The following is a 22,645-nucleotide window of genomic DNA, read 5'->3' on the forward strand; positions in this document are numbered from 1 at the left end:
AGTTGAAAGAGTGCAGCAAAGTATTTCTCGGTGGGAGAAGGTTGGGAGAGGGTACAATTGTTGCTATTTGGAGAGGGCTGATGCTGTTGCGTTTTAAAAACAAAAGAAAAAATAAGAAGAAGATTACATCTATGGGAGAAAAAGGAGTAGGCTGCGGTGAGGAAAAGAAAAAGAGGAGAGAGAAAAAAGAGAAGGAAAAAGAGAAAAGAGATAAAAGTCAGCGTTGTAGGCGGTGGGAGTTGCTTGCTGCGTAAATGGGTGAGAGAAAAAATAAAAAGAAAATGAGAAAAATAAGGGTGCGTTTGATATGTACATTTTTTTTTATTTTTTTTTTCTAAAAAATATGTATTTTTTGAAAAATGGTGTTTGATTTATATTTTTCGTGTCTGTTTTCTAAAAAAATAGATAGTGTTTTCTAGAAAAACAAAAAAGGATAAAAAGTCATTTTTTGTTTTCTAGAAAACGCACGTTTTTTAGAGAATGAAAATGAAAAACGCGCGTACCAAATGCACCCTAAATTTTCTTAACATAATATCTTAAATCATTATAATCAATTTAACTCATTAAATTTGGTTTGGTTTTAATTTAGCTATGTTAAATTAAAATAATTTCGATTTGAGCCAATGAAATTGAAGATAAGAGAAAAAAAATAGATTAATAGGGGCTCACGGGAATGATCCATGAATTAGTTATGGGGATAAAAGAAAAATATTAATTAATATCATAGTTATTATTATTTTTTTAGTGGGGCTAGAGCCCACCCTAGCCTAAGGTGGCTCCGTCCCTATATATATATACTTACTTTCATGCCTGTATTGCATGACTGAGTGAGTCGAGGCATCCGAGTCACCTCCGGACACCCTGACTCTCAGTTGCACAATGAAGGTGTGCACGAGACGGTGCGTAACATATCAAATCTCTATATAAGATGACCCCAGAGCTGATTCAGTTGGTAAGTGCATGAGAAATGATTATAGTGATCGAGGGGTCGAAGCTCGACAAAGGATTTCATCACCTTTGTTAGCCCGTGCTTATGTACTTGATAATTTGGGTTCATGTTGAACTACCTCTCAATGGCGTGAGACAATAGTAAGGGGTCGTTAATATGGCAATACCATATTCTATATATAGGATAATGATACTATGCACATCCCCTTCTACGTGCACGTGTGCACGCTTGAGGGGGATGAGTGCACGTGGTAGGTCAACAATCAACTTGCTACGCGTGCGAACCCTCTCAGGCGCGTACGCAAGCATGTAGGGAATCAAATCTATAGAGAGGAAATTGATACGTTGCGAACCCGCGTGCGCACCTGAGGGCCGACGCCTGCACAATATTTATGAAAACTATCTGGATATCTTGGTAATTTGGTATGGCATCTTCTCTCTAAGTCATTCTCTGATATATTATCTGAACATTTTTATAACGTGTGTTGGCCATCTTTGAATGATGTCCAGATTAGTACAAGGAAATGATTGTTGGTACTGCAAGGTTTAACTTCAAATGCTGTTTGGAAATTTGTGTTTATGCTTAGAGTATCTTTAGAGCTTCAAGAGTGCTAGATCTTTGCATTTGTAGCATACTCATCAAAAGTGCATATTGTAAATGATCATAGAATTAATGTAAGCAGATACTGAATGCTTGTGTTTGTACTGGAAAGCCATTTTAATTTTGATATTCTTGATTTTTAAATTACCTTAACTCGACAGAGATGCACACTAAATCATACAACTTAAAACGATGAGGAAGCATAGAACTAGAACATGAAACAAAAGGATCCACTCACAGGAAACAAATTCATGTGAAATTGAGTTGATAAGCGCAAATACTTTGAATCTAACAAAATATGTGGACGTGTGAAATAGCTTGTACATTTGATTGGTATGATCAGTATATGTTCAGGCTTCTCAGGAAGTTATGCAGATTTGAATTAACTATAGCACCAAATGATCAAGTTTATAAATTGAAAATTGAGGTAGAAATCAACAATATCTTTTTTGATAAAACTGACCAAAATTGCATTAAGTACATAAAAAAATTATATATCTCGAGAGCACATGTTATACTTCTCTCTGTATTTTCTACCAAACTAGAGAGGTTTCAAGATATCATCATCCTTGTCTCTATAAACCTTTCTGTATAATATTCAGCATATGCTATGTACGTATAGGTGGTGTTGCTTCCACTCTATCAAATAGTTAAAGCAGACCAACAACCGAAGATACCAAGAAAGTTGTCACCGCCGAGGAATGTGAACAATAGCTTCGCAATGGATAATTGCTTAAAATGTATCTCTGGAAGCTCTGGGTTCCTTAAACCAGCATGACTTGCTCTGCAGTAAGGTCAAACAATGTGATTTCAATAGAGATTCAGCCATTAATCCATATGGCCCATAACAAAGAAATCCTCCAGGTGTTGGACAGAGAAAAAACAAGATTTTTGTCATAAAGGAGTAGGGTGAGATTTGCGAAGAAACACGGTAATTAGTGAAATTCATGTCAATTTAGCAAGGAAATGGTATAAGAAATAAATGCCCATCAGTTAATTGGATTGATATCTTACTTGTAAAGCAGTCTCTTTCAAATTCTCCAGTGATTCTTCCAGTTGAACTTGTTTCTGTGAGGTCACTTTCACAACCTACATAACCCATAATGGAAAAATAAAACAAACAGATGAAATATGGTATAATGACTTTCAAATTGTGCAAATATCATCAGTAAATAGAAAAGGTCGAGAACTCACATCCTTTGTCTTCTTTAGGTCATGCTCTATAGACTGGATACGGTTCAGCGACTCCAAAATCATGTTGTCTTTATCTTGTGGGATCCTTGTAGGTTTCTTGTTTATCTCACTCACTAATTCTTCTAACTTCTGCAGCCTCTCCAAGTATGGCAGAACATTGATTGCTGCAACTCCATGTGTAGGCAGGTGGTTGACATAATCTGTTTTTGCTGGTTCTAATCTATGATGATCCGATAACAACATGCTAAGAAGAGTCAATGCTCCATTCCTTAGGTGACAAAATAAATACAAAATTGCAAGCAATTTCTTAATGAAGTTGCTGACAGCTCCTATCACTAATATAAAGAAATTGGAAGATGATGATGAAGATGATGACGATGATGATGACGAGGAAGAGTACTTTGATGTGGAATTATTAGTTGGACCATCTGCAAAGGAAAATACCACTAAATTTTAAAAGTCATTCAGACAAAGCGCATTAAACATGCCAGAACAAATAGATAGGGACACAGCTTATCTGCATTGTGATTATGTTGACGTTTTTAGCTAAGATCAATATCAGACAAACTAAAAAACCTATGTTTAATCCCTGTATATTTTATAAATGCAGGAAACGTGCTGCATGATATGAGAGATGCAGAGTAAAGCATGCAAGATCAAGATAACCTTTAGAATAGATGTTATGTAATGAGATTGAAATTTGTAAAAAGGTGAATGAAGATTACATGGAGCATTGTCATTGAGATACATGCATGTTTCAAAATGGCCATAGCTTCTAAGCATTGCTATGAAATTTGGACGTCCATTCAAATATTCACATTAGTCATCTGGTATAACTGACCTTAACATTTGTGGAAAGTTACATGTACTTAGTGGTAAAGTCAGAATAAAAAAAGGGCAGCCCGGTGCATGAAGCTTCCGCCATGCGGGTCCCGGGGAAGAATCCATTGTACGCAACCTTACCCTACTTTTTATAAGAGACTGTTTCCAGGATTCGAATCCGTGACCTTTTGGTCACATAGCAATAACTTTACCGTTGCGCCAAGGCTCCCCTTCTAGTGGTAAAGTCAAAATGAACTTAGAATTTATGTAGGATCATAGAGTGAGGTATGCTGGAAAATTGATTTTTCTCTTGTAATTAATTAGGTCTAATCAGTGTTTTGATGATTTTGCAATGTGTTTAAATTTAGGAGTTTGTATTTGATTATCTCCTTCAGTATGTAGCATTGGTCCTGTGGTTTTGATAATTAAAATGATCAAACTTTGATCATGGACTTAATCAAGCATGGAGCTATGTAGAGCTCCAATCTCAAGGATGATCACCAAGCTTGGAGATGGACCCGAAGACCTCTGGTGTTGAATTGTAATTTTTTGAGTTTGTTCAAGTAGAATGAATATGAAGAAAGGATTTAGTGTAAAACTAGGTATTATTATCTAGAGAGTTGTATCTTAGTGCTTAGACGATCTAGGACTTAGGTAGCCTTGACTAGACATTAAACCTTCCAGGTGAAAGAGACGATCTAGGACTTAGATAGCCTTGACTAGACATTTAACCTTCCAGGTGAAAGATGTGTAACATTTGCAAGGATGGTAGGTCAACCTAAGAAATATTTTAGTTTGGTCTAAGATACAGTCTAGGAATCTAACTTTAAGGTAGGTCGACCTATAGGTTTTTAGTAGGTTGACCTGGCTGAGGTGACCTAAGGATTGTTTTAGGGTTGATCTAAACTATTTGTTAAGTGTCAATGAACACAAATTCAAGGTTAAGTTTACCCACAAGTTTTGGTAGATCAATAGGCACCCTACAAATGACCATTGGGGCTTTGGTTAAAGTATCTTTAATGATTCTTTTGGTGTAAGAGTTCAAATGAAAATACTTTTGTTCTTCTTGTAACATTCCTAAAGTTCTCAAAAGCTTGAGAAGCAAACCCAAGGTTTTATGCTTGATTTAGAAGCTCTCTCACATAATCTTTTCCTCACCAAGGCTTAATTTTATCTATAGGGTGGGCTAAAGGTTAATTTTTCTGTTGTACTCAATTCATATCACCTTGAGAGGTTGGTTGCTTCTAGATCCCATCTAGAAGCAATCATTTGTCTTGTATCGTTCACTAAAAGGTCTAGCAATAAGCATTTTGGCGGTACAATTGAGATCACTAGAGGATAGTCAGTGAGTAGCTTGGCTAAGCAAAGTCTAACTTGAGCGTGTATCTTACTCTAGGGAAAGTCCAGATCAAGGGAGGACTCAATCTAGGGAAAGTCTAGATGGAGGGAAGTCACGAATAAAGAAAGTTTAGTTGAGGGAGCTTCCATTGAGTGTCTTAGTGAATGGTTATTGTGAATATATAGTAGTGGCATATCATACCCATTGTAGAGGGTTATTCCATTGCCTCCTATGAAGGAGTTTTTTTCTTAGTGGATTGCTTTAGAGGCGTCACACTGAATGCAACAAGAGAAGTGGACATAGAAGTTGAAGTCTCCGATACATAGTTGACGTCTCCGATACATCCTATACCATTCATGTTAACATTGTGATTGTTTATTTATTTTCTACTGAGTTTATCACTTTCATTAATTATAAATGCACACTTATCTAACATTTTGAATTGAGTTGTGATGTTGTAAGAATTTGGCACCAGTTATACACCCTCCTCTAGCCGGACGATTACCAAGCCCTCTTCAAGATACCCTATGGACATATTTCATATAATGAAATTGAAATTTGCAAAACAGTCAAATAAAAATTTAACATGTGGACTGTTACAATGACATCCGTGCATGTCCAAATAAATAAATGGCCACATTTTCTATGGTATGACATGAAATTTGGACCTTCATTCTGATCTCACAACATTAATCATGGAATAATGGACCTTAATATTGCACCTTATGGTAAAAATTTAGTGTTTATTAGTATACTTGGAATGAATTTTAATTCTTCAACAATTCCAATAATAAAAAAGTAGCACTTCAAGTTAAAAGGACCATTAGAATTAAAACTCATTGAAAATGAAAAGTGAATCAAGCATCATTATGAAATGGACTACCTCCAGATCTAGAGGATTTGGTTTGGCTAGATAAGCTGTTGGAAGCTTCATCCTCATTTGGCTTGATTGGCGATTGCTGATACAATTCAATCGTCAATAGATCAAAGTTAGCAGTTATCATCAGACAATCACATGCATACATTGAAAGGAAGTAGATAAAGTAGCTATTCCAGAATCACAAAAGAAGTTGGCTGTAGCCCTGGAATGTTTATAAAGTATGAGTTGTGGACTGAATCAAAGGAATTGAACTTTAAAGGATAATCAAACTCATTTCAGTTTTAATAGGGTCTTAAACATGTAGATTGGTCATTATATATATATATATATATATAGATAGATAGATAGATAGATATATACAGGTGATATAACATCACAACGCCCGTTAATCCGTTATAAACATTTTTCAGGTGATAACATTCCTTTTACATGGCAAAAAAATTCAAAAGTGAAATGTGTAATACAAAGAGAAAGGTTTATATACGAATTGCATAAAGCAGTCAAAAAGAAGATCATGAGAATGGAGTTATACCCAAATATAAATGTGATTTCAAGCATGAAAAAAACAAGCATATGCAATCCCATGTTATTCTTGCTTTATTAAAAAATTTATATGCCTACTTCTGAGGGTCTAGATTTCAATCAATTTAGCTAGTCTATGTACCTATCAAGTTTCAAGAAATATTTTGCACTGGTTTGGGTAGGTTTGGGAAGTGACAAGAGCTATAAAACATACACTTGAAGTTGAAAGTTGCTACTATTATATAATATTGGATTCTCTTGAAGAATGCAGCAAGCAACTCATCTTGTCATAAACACATCTGATATGATGCATGAAAGCATCATGAAATTAACTTTATACAGAAATCAAACATCTTAAAGCTAGAAGGTATTATAAGCAAAAAAAGAAAACTCAATGCATGCTTCAGTTTCAAAGAGATCACAACTCACAAACAGTCAAGGAGTCTCAACCTAAAAGTAGGGATGAAGGGTAACTAACATTTTCATGCTCTGGAATTGAATGTTGATCCAGTTGGGAGACAGACTGAATAGGAAAGCCCATATCTTTAAAACCTGATTCCGATTGACTGTTGTTGTTTTTGGACATTGCAACCTGCATCCATGGATTGATTTTTTCCATGATTAAGATACTATATTATCTAGAATAATGAAATTTGTCTGCCGCTTGATGATTAGAGAATTAACCTGGCGAACCAGCCTTTTCTCACCAAATGAACTGCTGCGACTTCTTGTGCTTAAGCTACCTGAATGAACTACCTGGAAGAGAAACAAACAGAATATGATAAAGGTAGCGTGAGGGAATGCCAGAGATAATAAAAATAATTGTTTACTAACTTCCATGACAAACGTACATCCAATGTTCTTACTTTCATTATATCAGGGTTGCTCCATGGACCTTTATTGGATCTAAGGCAGCCTCCCTCTTTTGAGCAAGTGCAAGAACCACCAAGAAAATCAGGTAGTTGACTGTCACCAAAGAAAAGAAATGTGTCCATCTTAGTTTAACACAAAATCAAAAATCAAAAAATGACTGACAAATATCATCAAATCTACTGAAGTAAGTACTTAAACCTCATCTCAATTAATTCAAGTAGTGTATTCTGGTATGCATCTCCAAGTACCTGCACAGTTATATGAGAAACTGAATTTCCGCATAAGTATATTTGAGTTTAAAAATCAAACAGAATCTACCACTATCTTTGCTGATGTCCTTGGATCAATTAAGCCTTTGATGGTGTTCCAAAGTAATCTGAAACCACTTCCAGCATTAACAATGAACAACTTATACAGTATCTGCAAAGAGGAATGTATTAAGCAGAAGAATCAAATTTAGCTGAAACTATTAAAACAAATCAGTCCTTGTCAACCATGACAAACACACCTCTGGGTAATTGTCACTGTCAATTTTCTGAATTTTCAGTACAACGTCGCGAGCTAACTTGCCAACACTTAACCAGTTCTGGGCAATCAAGCTAGTCAGGATACATAAATCACAGAACAGTTATGTTTGAATAGAAAGTAAGTTTAGTAAATACCACTCCTTGTACATCTAAAATTGTTGTCATTGTATCTATATGTCTTCCAGATGCAACAGAGCATGCTGGGTATTTTTCAGCAAGGACCTTCTCTATGCCCTGAACATGGTACTTTATAAATCTTTCAACACTAGTGACAGAAAGAAGTTTGTTGGGGTCAACTTTTCCAAGTCTTTCTATATACACAGGTCTACCTTCTTTGTCCACACCATGAAAACCATGTGGATAGCAATTAAGAACTTCATCTAATTCAGTGAACAAGAAGTCCTGGATAACAATATATGTTAGAAGAAATAAAAGGTCTGACTGAAATTATAGATATAGAGACCCTAGAAAAGTTGAAGATAATTTCTTCATGAAATTGTGGGTACTGACTTGGTTATTCTATAACAGGGAAGAATAGAACACACAATAATCATCACAAAACATCAATCAACTATAAAAAGAATAAATGACTAAATAATCATATCTGGACTGATAAATGGTTGCCCAATATACTCTATACAAAAAATTCCAGATATTGTTGCTTGAAGTACTGACCCATTTCAAGATATTTTTGCTTGCATTAATGAATTCAATGCTACCTCCGTAGTCAAATCCTAGATGAATTTTGCTTCTAACGATAACATGGACCTGAATGAGACTCCATACTCATGAACCACATATCATGCACACTTCAAAAACAGGAAAGGAACTGAACTGGTCTCAAATGCCTCATGGTTAAACAAACTTACTGGTTTCAGGTTTAAGATGAAATACAATGATAATTATGCATCAACAACACTTAAAATCAAGATTCAAGATATTATGTTGTGCAATCATAGAAGTATGAGTGCGCAAAAAAATCGCTCGTAGCGCAGACGGTGGGCGCATGGCATCTCTGGCGTAATGGCTAGGGGTCGATTCTCAAAGCTGACGACCTGGGGCTTACCCCACCATGCGCCTATGGCCTACATGCATGTACCTCCCTCCATATCCGTGGGGCCGGCACTAGGGGAGCCGCTAAGATAGCGGATTAATATGAGTGCACACAAAATCCTATTGCTACAACAAACCAATCATATAAGAAATTACCTGCATTTCTTTGGGTCAAAGGAGAAAACAACTTAACACCTTCCAATTAACTGATATATTGCAAGGTTTGGTTGGACCAAATTGTTACCGTGACAAAGGCTCACATTGGCTATATTTATATAGGTTTTACCAAACCATGAACACAAGGTGAGGATATTGGATGGTGCTTGGGATCTCTAATTTAAAAATGAAACTCACTACACTTAGGAAATGAAGATTTGCACCTGTGATAAGACACAGGAATATTGGATGACTCACATTTGTATCAACAATTCTGTTAAAAAAATGATGCATAAGCTAAACAAGATCCCAAGCGCTCTGAGTAGGCGAAGCTGTTGTCAACTTTCTTAGCATCAAAGTCAGGAGCATAGAAGTCATTTGAATATCAATTGCAGTAAAAGTGAACCCCCCTACAGCTAACAAAGATTATTATTTTTGCACTTTGGGCGGCATCAACTGGAGTATATACCACAGTGACCTGTCAAACCATGTAAAGCTACTTGTTCCCTAATTTTTTCTGTCAGAAAGCATGTCTTTTATCACTTTTATCAATGATGGAAAGAGAATGCATCAGTATGTCTGATGTGCCTCAAACAGGATAAAGACTTTGGTTCCATTTCCATGGTGAAGCTTCTTTCAATTCTTTTTCAACACTTGGTAGACCTTGTCCAAGAAACAAAAGTGAACATCCATTTTTATAAAAGAAGTGGTACATGGAGATTGTTGTGGAAGCCATTTTATACACAGATTAGAAAATTTGCTGTCCACTATTTATTAGATTTGGAGGTACTCTTGTTAGTCCAACTTATAGAATTAACACATATTTAATATGCTACCAAAGACTTAGAAGGGTGAAGGGCAGAAAGTTTTTTTAAAATACTAAAGTTTTAAGTTGTGATACTTTGATGAGGACCAAGACTGGAAAGTTGTCAGCTGGAAGAGCTAGAGAAATTTTTGTTGTGGATCTCCCACTAAACTACTATGTTACTTAGACTTAGGTGGAAGAGCTAGGAAAACTTTTGTTTGGCATATTATTTTCTGAAAAACATTTTACACATAAACAACAGGCATGTCAGTGTCATACTCGAAGTGTCAATATCAGGGTGATGGGAGAGTAAGATGGATACTAGGAAAGAGTCTGATTATCAAAGCTTGGTTGGGCCTAACATGTGCTAAGTTTAGGCTAAAGTTGAGATGCTTATTGTCATGATTAAAGGCTCTACCTGAAATCCCAAATTGGATGGGGAAGTTTTTTTTATGTATGTATATAAGGTTAATTTTGTCGATCCATACACATGAATGCACCCACTACCTACCATTTAATAACTTATGCATTTCAAGTCTGACACATACCATGTTAATAAGTTAGTTCTCCTGTAAAGTTGGAGGATTGAGAATAAATGTTCACACATGCAAATTCATACAATGGGCAATCAAATTTGTATCGTATTGGTTACTCTTACTTGTAAAATAGTATCAGTACTAAAGTCCATCCTCCACTTAATCATCTCTGTCCACATTTGAATAGCTTTTTCAATATTAAATCCGCGTGCCTTCAAAAATCTGCAGCAACGAATGGTCAAATAAATAGTGTAATGTGTATCAGAAGAATTAAAAGAGGGTCAACTGACTAATTGGTCCAAAGTAAATGTTCATGAGTATCATACAATAAGATGCATCTTATCATGTGATTCATGCGACAAGATGCATCTTATCAACTGACTAATAGTGTAATTCATGATTCATACACGATAAGATGCTTAATATGAATGGAAGTGAAAAGAACCAAAATGATTTGGTTCAATTCAAAATGATTAGATACAAATCCTATTTTTTACAATTCAGAAAATAAGAGAGAAAAATAAATCTAATCTATTAAGAAATTAAATTAAACCTAATATATTAGAAATTAAACTGACTTATTATAAAATAATATAAAAATGATGAATTTTATATTATACAATAGAAGTAAAATGGCCGACCATGATGAAATCTAAAAGAATGATGATATAGAAGAAACAATTTTATCTAAGGCACAAGTTGATAATAGTCAATGTGAGCCCGACATTGGATAATGATTAAGAAGAATATATCTTATAAGATTGATTCATAGAACAACAATAAGGGCAAAATCATCACTAACATAGAAGTCATATCATGCCAAACTTATCTTCCATTTTATGACAGGATTTTTCAATGTCAAAAGCATTTGACAAGAAAGTTTCTATTATTCATTTCATTTTAATTCTCAATAGAATGAAATAAGCAATATACATTTTCATAAGGATATGAACTTATATAATTTTTGTTATGAATCAATGTCAACTTTATTTGTTGTGTCATGCAATGAATAAAACATTATTTGATTTTATGTATTTTTAGATAGCAAAGCTATTATAAATAAAGTAGAATTATTTTCTAATATGCTTTAAAATTTGTACTTGAATCTTATGATTCAATTCAGTATTCAAAATGATTCATGATTGGATAATTCACACCACGGTATGAACCTCAATTTGACATTCTTGTCGAGTATAGGAAGATGGAAAATTAAAAAAAATAAAAATTCTGTTGATAGGGTACTGGGACTATAATAATAACAATCATTAATTTCAAAAACAGCTATTAGGAATTTCATTCACATGCTTTTGAGGAGAAACGGCATGTGATATTTTCCTACTGAAATTGCTAATCATCAAGAAGAACCCTAAGCAAATTCAAACATTCAGACCATCAACCGAACAGTTGAAGATCATGGGATTCAGATGCAAATGAAGAATTTATCTGATCACACTCTCATCTTTACTTGCATCCTCAAGTTGGAATTATTCCTCATATCCAGATCATAATAGGAGGAAAAACATTTGATTTGTTTCATTTTTATCTCTCAGTTAGTTCTGCAAAAAATGGAAACCTAAGACCAGACGTTAGGATAAAGGAAGAATCTCAATGTTGTAGAAGGATCATTTTACCAATTTGAGATTCATCAATAATACTAATAAGATTGACAGAATCTGATACAAAAGTATTCTGAAATCTTCCTATTCCAGAAATTATTAAAGATTTCAAGCTAAAAGCAGCTAATTTTATCTCATGTTGTGTCAATTCCAATAGTTCTTGTTGAGTAGCATGATATCCGTTCCAAGTAGTGAGGACTTAAAGATGTAAAATCAAGAGATGTGATGCAATCAAACCAATCACAGTCCAGATCTACTATTAATTCCATAATAGGTTATTAGGTGAGGAACTTTGAGAGATAATATGAAGCATATCTTTCACCTGCCAGCCTAGATGTCTTAACTACAGTAGAAAATAGTCTAATCATTTCTATGCACCAATACTGAATCTCTCTGCGTAAGATGGATTACCAAACACTTCTCTGCTGCCTAAAATGCATAAATTGGAAGGGCCACTAGCCGCTATGTTTTGTTCATTTCACAAATATAGTGGACTTGATCTAGGATATGGGACCATCTACAAAAGAAAATTAGTTCCACAAAGAATATCTATGATCTGATAATTCTTCAGCACACCTATGGAATCTGATCAGAAGAGAGAAAGAAAGCCCTTTCTGTTCAGATATGAGCTTCTAAGTATCTTTGTTGAGTTAGCTATCAACTTATAGGAGTCATGTCCTTTCACTTGAAGCATGTATTCAAATCACCGGTTGCAGGAAACACTATTTCATACTGACGCTTTAATTGACAATGGTTAGTAACAAACTGAAAAAACCTTTAATAACTTTGGCGAGGTGAAGCAGAGCTAAGAACAAGGAAAAGCTGGCGCCTTGCAACCATTGAGATTGCTGGAAATGCAAGTAATCACTATTCTTCCAGGCTAGAAATTTAATTTTGAGGTATGGTTGCTAATTCTTCATCAACATCAATCAACAACCGTCATAGTCAACGCAAGACCCTCATGCATCTTATTCGAGAAAGGTTAATCTGGAAGACAAGGGGATCGATTCCCAACGAATACTAACCGCCTCATGGTGTGATAATCGTCGTGGCGGTGCGGCAGCAGATTCCGATCGAGAAGAGCGGTCCGAAACGCCTCCACGGTGCTCTCCTCATCCGCTGCCGGAGCCAGCGCCAGCGCCGGCGCCGGCGCCTCGACCCGCTTCCCTCTGCTTCGCTTCCTCACGCCCTCCCCGGAGGCGCTGCTTATCTTCGATGAAGAGGCGATCATTTTTCCCCCCTTTTTCAATTTCAATCAATTCCTCTCTGGCCGATTCCAAACTCCACCTGCTCCGCTCTTCTTCCACCTCCGAATCGATCGGTGGGCGATCGAATCAATTCTCAATTCCTATTTCTTCTTCGCCATGGAATTGGATCGGTGTAGTCAGACGTGACGTGCGCCGGAGGAGAGTTTCACGTGGGCGCCAAATCGCGCCGTCGCCACGAACAAATCGAGCCAAACGATAGAAATAAATAAGAAGAAGAAGATGCAAAATAATAAGATATTTATTTATACAAGGGAAGCGAGATTACCGGACAAGCAACTAGGCACATTCAAACTTACCCAACCACGCACTTTGCTGCCCTGTAGCCCTCACCAGGGGCCCACTGTTCGGAGAATAAGGGTGGGATTGGAACCACATGCGAATGCCACGGGTCGAAGGTGCAGGTAAATGTCTTTTTATTTTATTTTATGATAAATGATAGAAAAAGTCTTTAAAGAATGTGGAATAAATACCAAGTTTGGATAAACAATAAAAACTAACCTTTTTATCTATCTCACAAGTGAGATTGGGATTTGATTTCATATTATATAAACGGTGATTTTTATTTTATTTTATCATTACTAATTGAGTTTTTTTTATCTCCTTTCATAAATTAATAAATATTTATCGATCATATATGAAAACAGCTGTTAGTTTGAACAATTTAATTAAAATAAATACTTTTTCAAAATAAAAAAAAAAACCCTTTATTTCCATATCCATTGCCGTGGTGTGATGGGCACGATAGGCATTAGGCAAGGAATATTTACAGTTGCCAGAAATTAAATTTTTTAATAAAAGCTCCACGTCGATAAGACTTGGCAGAATCATAAAAGTGGCTTAAAGTAAAATAAAATAAATATATTTTATTAAACTTTATTGTAAATTAATTAAAAAATATATATTTCTAACTTGCTAACTTTTTCCAATTGGAATGGGGATTCGAAAAAGTCAACTGGTTTGACTTTTTGGAGAATCTAGTAATTAATGAATAAATAATGCTTAAAGCGACATTATGAGGGCTGGCCACGTAATATAATCGACTTCTAGAGAAAAGTGTTTTTCTTTTGGAAGGTTTTAATTTTCTAAATGGAGTTTAATAATAAACTAATATTATAAAATTAATTATTTGCATCAATTATTACTTTCATTTATTTTAGTATACACTTTCCATTTATTTGAAATTTAACATATATATGTTTATTTATATTGAGAATAAATGCAATTTAAATATTCAATAAATTAAATATTTTGAAGTAAACTAAATATAGAATGTTTTTTTTTATTATGAAATCTTAAGTAGAAGGGAGGAAGAGTGTGAACTTCCCAAATTCTTTACAAGTTTCAAGTTTTAGAGTACTTCTTTGAAGTCTCTCTCTAAAGTCATGCTATGCTATACCAATATTTTCTAAATATCATAACAGAGGGATTTCATGTTTGAAATTTAATTAATTTTGATTTATTTAGTAGTTTTGATAAAAAAAAAATAGATAGTTTTTTAGACTCAAAAAACCAAATAGAGGTTTTAAAAGACACAATAAAAGAGATTCATTTTCAAAAGTTGATCAATTTAGACATGAAATCCTAAATCCCTATACATTTTGCATTAAACTTTGACAACTAATTTAACATTTCAGTTGATTGTCTAACATATTACTGATTGTGTATTAATTAGCTTGACAAAATCTTATCGGGTCGATGGTTAAAATATGATCAATATTTCTAAGTAATGTCTAAGTGATGGAGTGTATGTCAATGGTCTTACTTATACTCTGTTAAGGTAAATGGTAGTTTCTATTCTTCAAGGGAAAATTAGGGCTACGGCAAGGCAATCCTTTATCATCAGCATGGAGTGGCCTATTCAAGGTGCTGAAGTTGTGGATTAAAAACTCTAAGTTGAACTATCATGCATCCAAAATATGACAAGTTGATTTTTATGCCTAGAGGAGACATTACTTTAGTCGAGATCCTTCTTTAGGGGCAGTAGATTTTGGAACAACGTCGTCGGGGATGAATGTGAATGTCATGAAGTCCACCATATACTACGTACAGCAAGCATTGTGGGGTTGTAGATAGACCAAATTCATTCATTCACTCAAATTCCGATCGAGGGACGTGTACACTTCCACTTCATAAGGATAGCTAGCCTTATGAATGCATGGACTAGTAAAATTGTATCTTACGTACGCGGCTAGAGTTGAGTTGATTCAGGCGGTGTTGAAAGGTATTGGATCCTGTATGAGAACAGAGACGTATAACTTGTCAGTATGACACTGCTATTATGGGCGATTAGGAGGGTGGTGAAGCTTCCGTCCCGCGAGGAAGAATACTTAAAGAGAATGAATTAGAATGACAACTAGGGAAGTCCCCGGTAAGGCCACTCCAACACTCAAGTCAACCTTTGATAAAGAAGATTGTTCTGAAAATTAGGATTTGGAATGTTATGTGATCATATGTTTGTTCATGATAGTCGGCTATCTTTTATAGGATTAAAACTCTCCTCCACGTTCTTCCCATGCCTCCTCATTTCTCGCTATCATGGTCATGTTCCCTGAAATAAATGACCATTATGACTCATTTATGCCAGGGTAAATAGCTATGTTTTTTGCCTTTTCTCGCGATAACGATTGCATTAAAAGAACGATGACTCGTTTTAATTCTTGGCAACTTGGCCTGTTTTAGCTTAATTTGAGGAAATAGGAAATGTGAACTGCTGGGAGTCAAGAGTCGGGAGTAATAGGAGTCGAGGAGTAACAGCAAGCTAGGAGTCGGGAGTCGAGAGTAACGAGAGTCGGAGAATAGCTAGGAGTTGAGAGTCAGGAGTACTAACGGGAGTCAAGGAGTAGTTGGGAGATGAGAGCCGGGAGTAATGAGAGTTGGGGAATAGCTAGGAGTCGGAGTAACGGGAGTTGGGGAGTAGCCGGGAGCTTAGAGTCGGGAGTCGGGAGTTAGGAATAACGAGAGTCGGGAGTTGGAAATCAGGAGCTAGAGCTCGTTGACCACATTTGTCATCCTAACTTAATTATTGACTCTCTTGGCCACATGACCCTTGAGAAATATTCCTACATCAGTTTGGATTGTCTATGATACGGGAGGTAATTAGAGGGTACCACGTGGTCAAGAAGGTCAATAGTTATATTGAGGTGATGGTCAAAGTCAGAGAGTCGAGTCGCTCTCCGATTTTGCATACTTTGGTTATTTCATGTTGCTCCGACTCCACATAGCTTCCGGGTCAAGATCATCTCTAGATCCAAGCGACCCCGACTCCATGCATCCCCGACTCCATGTAGCCCCTACGTTGGGTGATTCTTAACTCTAGGTGATTTGCGACCATTAAGGTGATAAGCTGTGACTTACTGAAGATACAAACAATGTAGCCGTTATTCTCTTAAGAACGTGAAAAACGTAGCCGACAAGCAATATAGCCCCTATTGCAGAAAATGTGGATAATGCCCATGGGCATTCTGAGACAGGGAGCACAACCGCAACCCTATAAAAGACAACCCACTCCAACGGGCGGAGGTACGCACACACACGTATCCACAAACCCTAGTCTACTATTCATCTTCCCCTTCTTTCTTCCTCCTCCACTGGAGACAAACTTGAGCGCCAAAGTGACTATGCTAGGGAATCCCTCGGCCATTATTCTTGTTGAAATCAATAGGGAGAGAAAAGAAATAATATAAAGCTTTTTGATGATCTTATTATTAAAGCCAATTGACTTATTTATACAAATTGTCCAAAATAATAATGGAAAGATTAAATAAGGCATGCAATCATAATAATTATAAACATAGTAATATAATAGACTTAGAAATATGATTTTTCCTATTTGATTCATGTCGATCTTGATTGTGTGTCAAATATAATAAATCTCAATTGATTGAAATCAATTAGAGTTTATTTCCATTATTGTCATTACCCCCCAATAAACTCAACGGGAGTGCCTAAACGTTGAGTTTGAGTGCTAACTTGGTGAAACCTTTTCTAGATAATGGCTTAGTAAATATATCGGCAATTTGATCTTCCGTAGAGATAAAAGAAATCGAAAGTTGTCTAGTCACCACACGCTCGCGAACAAAATGAAAATCAATCTCTATATGCTTGGTACAAGCATGAGAAATAGAATTGCCGCAAGATAAGTTGCTCCAATATTATCACACCATATTTTAGGCGTAGCAGTTGGGAAAAAGTGTAATTATGAAAGAAGATATTGTAACCAAATAATTTATGATATTCCGTTAGCGATAGCTTTATATTGAGCTTTAGTACTCAAGCGAGAGACTGTAGGTTGCTTCTTTGAAAGACAGGAAACAAGATTTTGTCCAAGAAATATAACATATCTACTAGTAGAACGTCTATCTTCCAGAGATCCAGCACAATCTACATCACTATAGACAATCAACTCTTGTGAAGACTGACGGTATAAAAGAAAACCATGTAGAATAGTGCCTTTGAGATATCGAAGAATTCACTTAACACCTTTCCAATGATGTTCAATAGGAGCATGCATAAATTGACAAGCACGATTCATAACGAAAGCAATATTATGTCGTGTAATTGTGACATATTGTAGGGCACCAACAATACTACGATAGATCTGGGGTCAAACATCAAAGAGGAGGATGAAGGTGCAGTGAAACCACCCTCAATGATTGGTGTGGAGATAGGACGTGCACCATCCATTTTAGCTCGTTATAGGAGCCCAGTAATGTATTTGCTCTGAGAGAGAAGACATCATTCAGAATGTGAGAGAAACTCTATGCCAAAGAAAAAATGAGCATTGCCAAGATCCCGAATAGAAAACTCTTTGTAACGCCCGCCCTCCCTGCTAACTCTAAGGGACGGGGCTACGATACTCTATGTACAAATAACAGCGGAAGACTTAAAATAATTTTCTTAGTTTCATAAAAACTTTTCTTTTGTTTTCTTTTCATCAAAACCGAACTACACTATCATGGCCTCAATAACATGATATCAAAATTAGTAGAAACATAACATCAAGTCACACATAAGGTACTACAATTCATGATACCAAAGCGTAGTTCTTTAAAAGTTTTTAAAGAAGGTTCTTATTTGGTTGCCTAGCCACTGCCACACACATCTCCTTGGCCCTCCTGCTGCTCCTCTAGCTCATCCAGTTTTTTCCTTTATCTGTGGTACAAGGACAGTAAGCTGTGAGCACTCATGGCTCAGTAAGTTCCTTTCCTACTCACTAAAACCGAAAATCATAGTATAATCAAAGAATGTCTCAACATGGCATCATTTCAATTAGTCATGACATAATGTAACATACTCTTTTAAGCATATCATGCAACATGAAGAAATCATAACTAGTCATGGCATATCATAACGTAAGCATAGCATAAAGCATAACATAATCTTATCTAACTATGGCATATCATCATAAGGAGTCATGGCATATCATACACATGGACATATCATGAAACATAACATAATCATATCTAACCATGGCATATCATCATAAGGAGTCATGGCATATCATACACATGGACATATCATGAAACATAACATAATCATATCTAACCATGACATATCATCATAAGGAGTCATGGCATATCATACACATGGACATATCATGAAACATAACATAATCATATCTAACCATGGCATATCATAAATCATCATAAGGTATATGCAATATGATTTTGGAAAACATGTATCCGAAAAACATGTGTATGTCTCATGACCTTTAAAACCATTTCTTCTTACATATATATACTTGAACATAATCTCATCTTAAAGGGGATCCCGGCTATGTACCACTTACATATTGCGCGCAACCTATGTAGGTCCAAGGTAGCAAGTCTTGAACCCTACAAGGCAAACATACTAGGCCCGAGTCTTACTCCATCGACCTAGGGGCACTTAGGAGCCCATCCCTAACGAGGCCCGAGTCTTATTCCATCGACCCCGGGGCGCTTATGGAGCTCACCCTTGGTACAAGCCATATAAAGTAAAGTACATGTCATACTTATACATATCATACATCATAAAAGCATGAATCACTTAGGCACACATCATATCATAAAAGTATGCATCACTTAGGCATACATCATGTCATAAAAGTATGCATCACTTAGGCATACATCATATCATAAAGGTATGCATCACTTAGGCATACATCATGTCATAAAGGTATGCATCACTTAGGCATACATCATACCATAAAAATAAGCATCACTTAGGCATACATCATATCATAACAATATGCATCACTTAGGCATACATCATATCATAAAGGTATGCATCACTTAGGCATACATCATGTCATAAAGGTATGCATCACTTAGGCATACATCATACCATAAAAATATGCATCACTTAGGCATACATCATATCATAACAATATGCATCACTTAGGCATACATCAGATCATAACAATATGCATCACTTAGGCATAGATCATAAAAACATACATATTTTAAGCATAAATCATATCATCAAGCATGCATAATTTAACCACATAGCATATCATGAAAGCATGCATATTTTAAGCACTTAACATAGCATCAAAGCATGCATAATTTAACCACATATCATAACATAAAGCATGCATATTTTAAGCACTTAACATAGCATCAAAGCATGCATAATTTAACCACATATCATAACATAAAGCATGCATATTTTAAACTCATATCATATCATCAAAGCATGCATAATTTTCCCACATATCATAACATAAAGCATGCATATTCTAAACTCATAACATATCGTAGAAATTCTCATCTTGTATAGCTCACAAGCATACATGTCTAAGCATAAAAGTGTATCATGTGCTCATCCAATCATAAGGAACAATGTAACATGATTAACTTGGGTACTAAGTTTCCTAATCCCTTGGGTTCTTATCTTGGCCGAAACCCTCTTAGTGCTAATTTAGGTTTTAAACAACATCCAAGCATGTAGAACCTAATTCATCCACATATCATTTTCATAGGAAGTATTATAAACAAGATTTACTTGGACTCTAAGTTCTCCAAGTCCTTGAATCTCATTTGGCCGAACCTTAACAAATGTGAAACAAGGTTCTAAATGACATAAAGCATGGAAACCTTAACCATATTTATAGCATTTGTTTCAAGGAATATGGTAAGCACAATTGAGTTAGTTCCTAACTCCTTTAAGCCCTTAAAATTATGTCTTGGCCGAAACTTACAAGTACTCCTTTAGGGTTTCAAGCAAGCATACAAGCATGTGAACTTACTCTAACATCATGTATAAATTCATAAGTGGCCTCATACAAGTAGTCATGGCCGAAACTTCCCTTAGCATCAATTTAGGTCACTAACAACATATAGCATGTAAATTTTAGCTTTCTACATTTCATATTTCATGGAGAGTGACATGAGCATGTTCAAGTAAGTTCTAGGGTTTCTAAAGCATGTATTCCCTTCATGGCCGAGACTCAAAGGTGTCCACTTGAATCATAGTTAAATATATAAGCATGTGAACACAATCAACATGTTATCTCAATTTCATAAGAAGCATCTTTAACACATGAGGTCTAAATTTTAAGGTTTCTAGGTCTTTAAACCCTACATGGCCGAACCTCATCAAGCATGGAATTTGTTCAAATGACATAAAAGCATAGAAAGTCATAACACATTTCATAACATGTATAAAAGTCAAGCACTATAAGCATACATTCAAGTTGTGTCTTAGGTTTCCTAGGTTTTTCCTTTCTTTATCTCATAGCATATGTTTGGCCGAAACCTTTCAAGTCTTTAAACTAGGTTTTAGGTGGCCTAAGGTATGGAAAACCTAAACAAGTTTCATGGCAAAAATATTAAAGAAACTATACTTACAAGTTTGGTTCACAAACAAGCTAGGACCCTTGTGATCTTAATTAACATATATCATGCAACCAATTTTCCTATACTCTAATTAAGCATGGGAGCATCAAACAACTTTCATATATTATTGTCATGGAAGTTTTGAGCATGTTAAAAATCTGTTTAAGCTATTCTAAAGCATCCACCTTACCATGGCCGAAACTTTAGAAATGATGTTCATGAGTTTCTATCAACATACAAGCATGCAACTCTTTGAGAAACTCTATATTCTATCATATAAACATGGTAAGTTTAAATTCAAAGTCTTCCTAACCCTAAACCCTTCCTTGACCGAAACTTGTGAGTGAGATACTTTTGGTTCCAAGTAACCTTCAAGTATGAAAACGATAATGGATCCTTAACCATTTATTTAGAGGGTTTTGTGCAAGTTAGGTAAACAATTAAATTCCCTAGCCCTTACAAAACCTTTTTGGCCGAAACTCTAGGGTTAGATACATCCCTAATCCAACATCACATATATATATAAATATGAGAGAAAACCTTCTTACAAAGCATAGAAAACTTATCATGAATCAAAGCTTATATTAAACATTCCTAGGATCAACAAGTCCTTTCTTTGGCCGAATTTTCACAACTTTGTTTCTAGGTTTTAAAATCCTCATAAAATCCAAAAACACATTAAAATCCCTTGTACCACAGGTGAGGGGAAGCTTACATCCTTTTCGCTTGTGGTTCTAAAGTGTGGTGATGGAAGAAGAGGTCTCTTCTTCTTGTTCTCCTCCTTTGATTTCCCTTGGTAGCCTTCCTTGTATTCTAGGAGGAACCTTGTTTTTTTTTGGGAGCCGAAAATGGAGGAGAGGGGGCTGAGGTTCTCGGTGATGGAGAGGAGAGAATGAGAGAAATGAGAGAAAAATAAAATCTTCTCTTTACATACTCTCTTTTATGTTAAGGGGGAAGAGGTAGCAAAATTGGTTTTTGCTTTCCTTCTCCCTTAGCCCCTTTTTTTCATTTTTCTTTTTATTTTATTTATTTATTTGTTCTCATCATTCATGATGAAACAAAAGGGGAATGAATCCCCTTAATTCCCTTCTTTAAGTCACGGCAAAAGAAGAAGAAGAGGGAGAGAAAAGAAGGAAGGCAAGTTGCCTTTCTCTTGCTCTTTTCTTGTTTTCTTTTGGCTAGCTTTTACTCTCACCCTTATCATGAGTTTCCCTCCTTTGTTATCAATATATTATTCCTATCCCAATTGGTTATTACCCATTAATCCTATCATTTACATCATGAGAGGTTCAAGGTTCAATCCTTGACCATTCCCTATTTTTATTTCTTTTTATTTCTTTTTGGTTCAACATTCTACTAATATTTTTCTAAGGTAAATTCATCATTCTTATTTATCCTAAAAGCTTAGTGGGTGTTACACTCTTGACGGAGAAGATGTAGTAAAGTAGTAATGTCGTTTTGATCACTATCAGTTATTAATATATCATCCACATAAATCAAAACAAATATTGAAAATTCCTCATTACATTTGTAGAATAGGGAAGAGTCTATTTTTTAGCCAGAAAATCCTTGAGTATGAAGCCAGGTAGATAGACGATGAAACAATGCACGATGTGCTTGTCGAAGACCATATATAAACTTTTGAAATTGACACACATGTGTTGAAAGTTGCGGGTGGATGAATCCAG

At 35.6% G+C, this 22,645-nt stretch overlaps 1 protein-coding gene across 3 annotated transcripts; it reads right to left on the minus strand.

The window, feature by feature from the left end:
• Window positions 1-1,951: 1,951 nt before the first annotated feature.
• LOC122025009 (phosphatidylinositol/phosphatidylcholine transfer protein SFH9-like) lies at window positions 1,952-13,347 on the minus strand. Of its 3 annotated transcripts, none has more exons than XM_042583766.1 (13): window positions 12,898-13,347; window positions 10,379-10,478; window positions 7,842-8,108; window positions 7,688-7,765; window positions 7,498-7,599; window positions 7,378-7,427; window positions 7,173-7,272; window positions 6,991-7,062; window positions 6,785-6,898; window positions 5,788-5,863; window positions 2,744-3,171; window positions 2,564-2,638; window positions 1,952-2,333 (listed from the first exon to the last, which is right to left on the minus strand). In XM_042583766.1, exons 1-13 carry the CDS (start codon window positions 13,101-13,103, stop codon window positions 2,283-2,285), a joined length of 1,719 nt encoding a protein of 572 aa, XP_042439700.1. In that variant the 5' UTR covers window positions 13,104-13,347; the 3' UTR covers window positions 1,952-2,282. The 3 variants fall into 3 exon arrangements, with proteins under 3 accessions (XP_042439700.1, XP_042439699.1, XP_042439701.1); XM_042583765.1 differs by having other exon boundaries at window positions 7,158-7,272; XM_042583767.1 differs by lacking the exon at window positions 12,898-13,347 and adding an exon at window positions 12,648-12,739 and having other exon boundaries at window positions 7,158-7,272.
• Window positions 13,348-22,645: the final 9,298 nt, after the last annotated feature.

This window comes from Zingiber officinale, chromosome 9B (genome assembly GCF_018446385.1).
Source record: "Zingiber officinale cultivar Zhangliang chromosome 9B, Zo_v1.1, whole genome shotgun sequence".
NCBI classification, from domain to species: domain Eukaryota; kingdom Viridiplantae; phylum Streptophyta; class Magnoliopsida; order Zingiberales; family Zingiberaceae; genus Zingiber; species Zingiber officinale.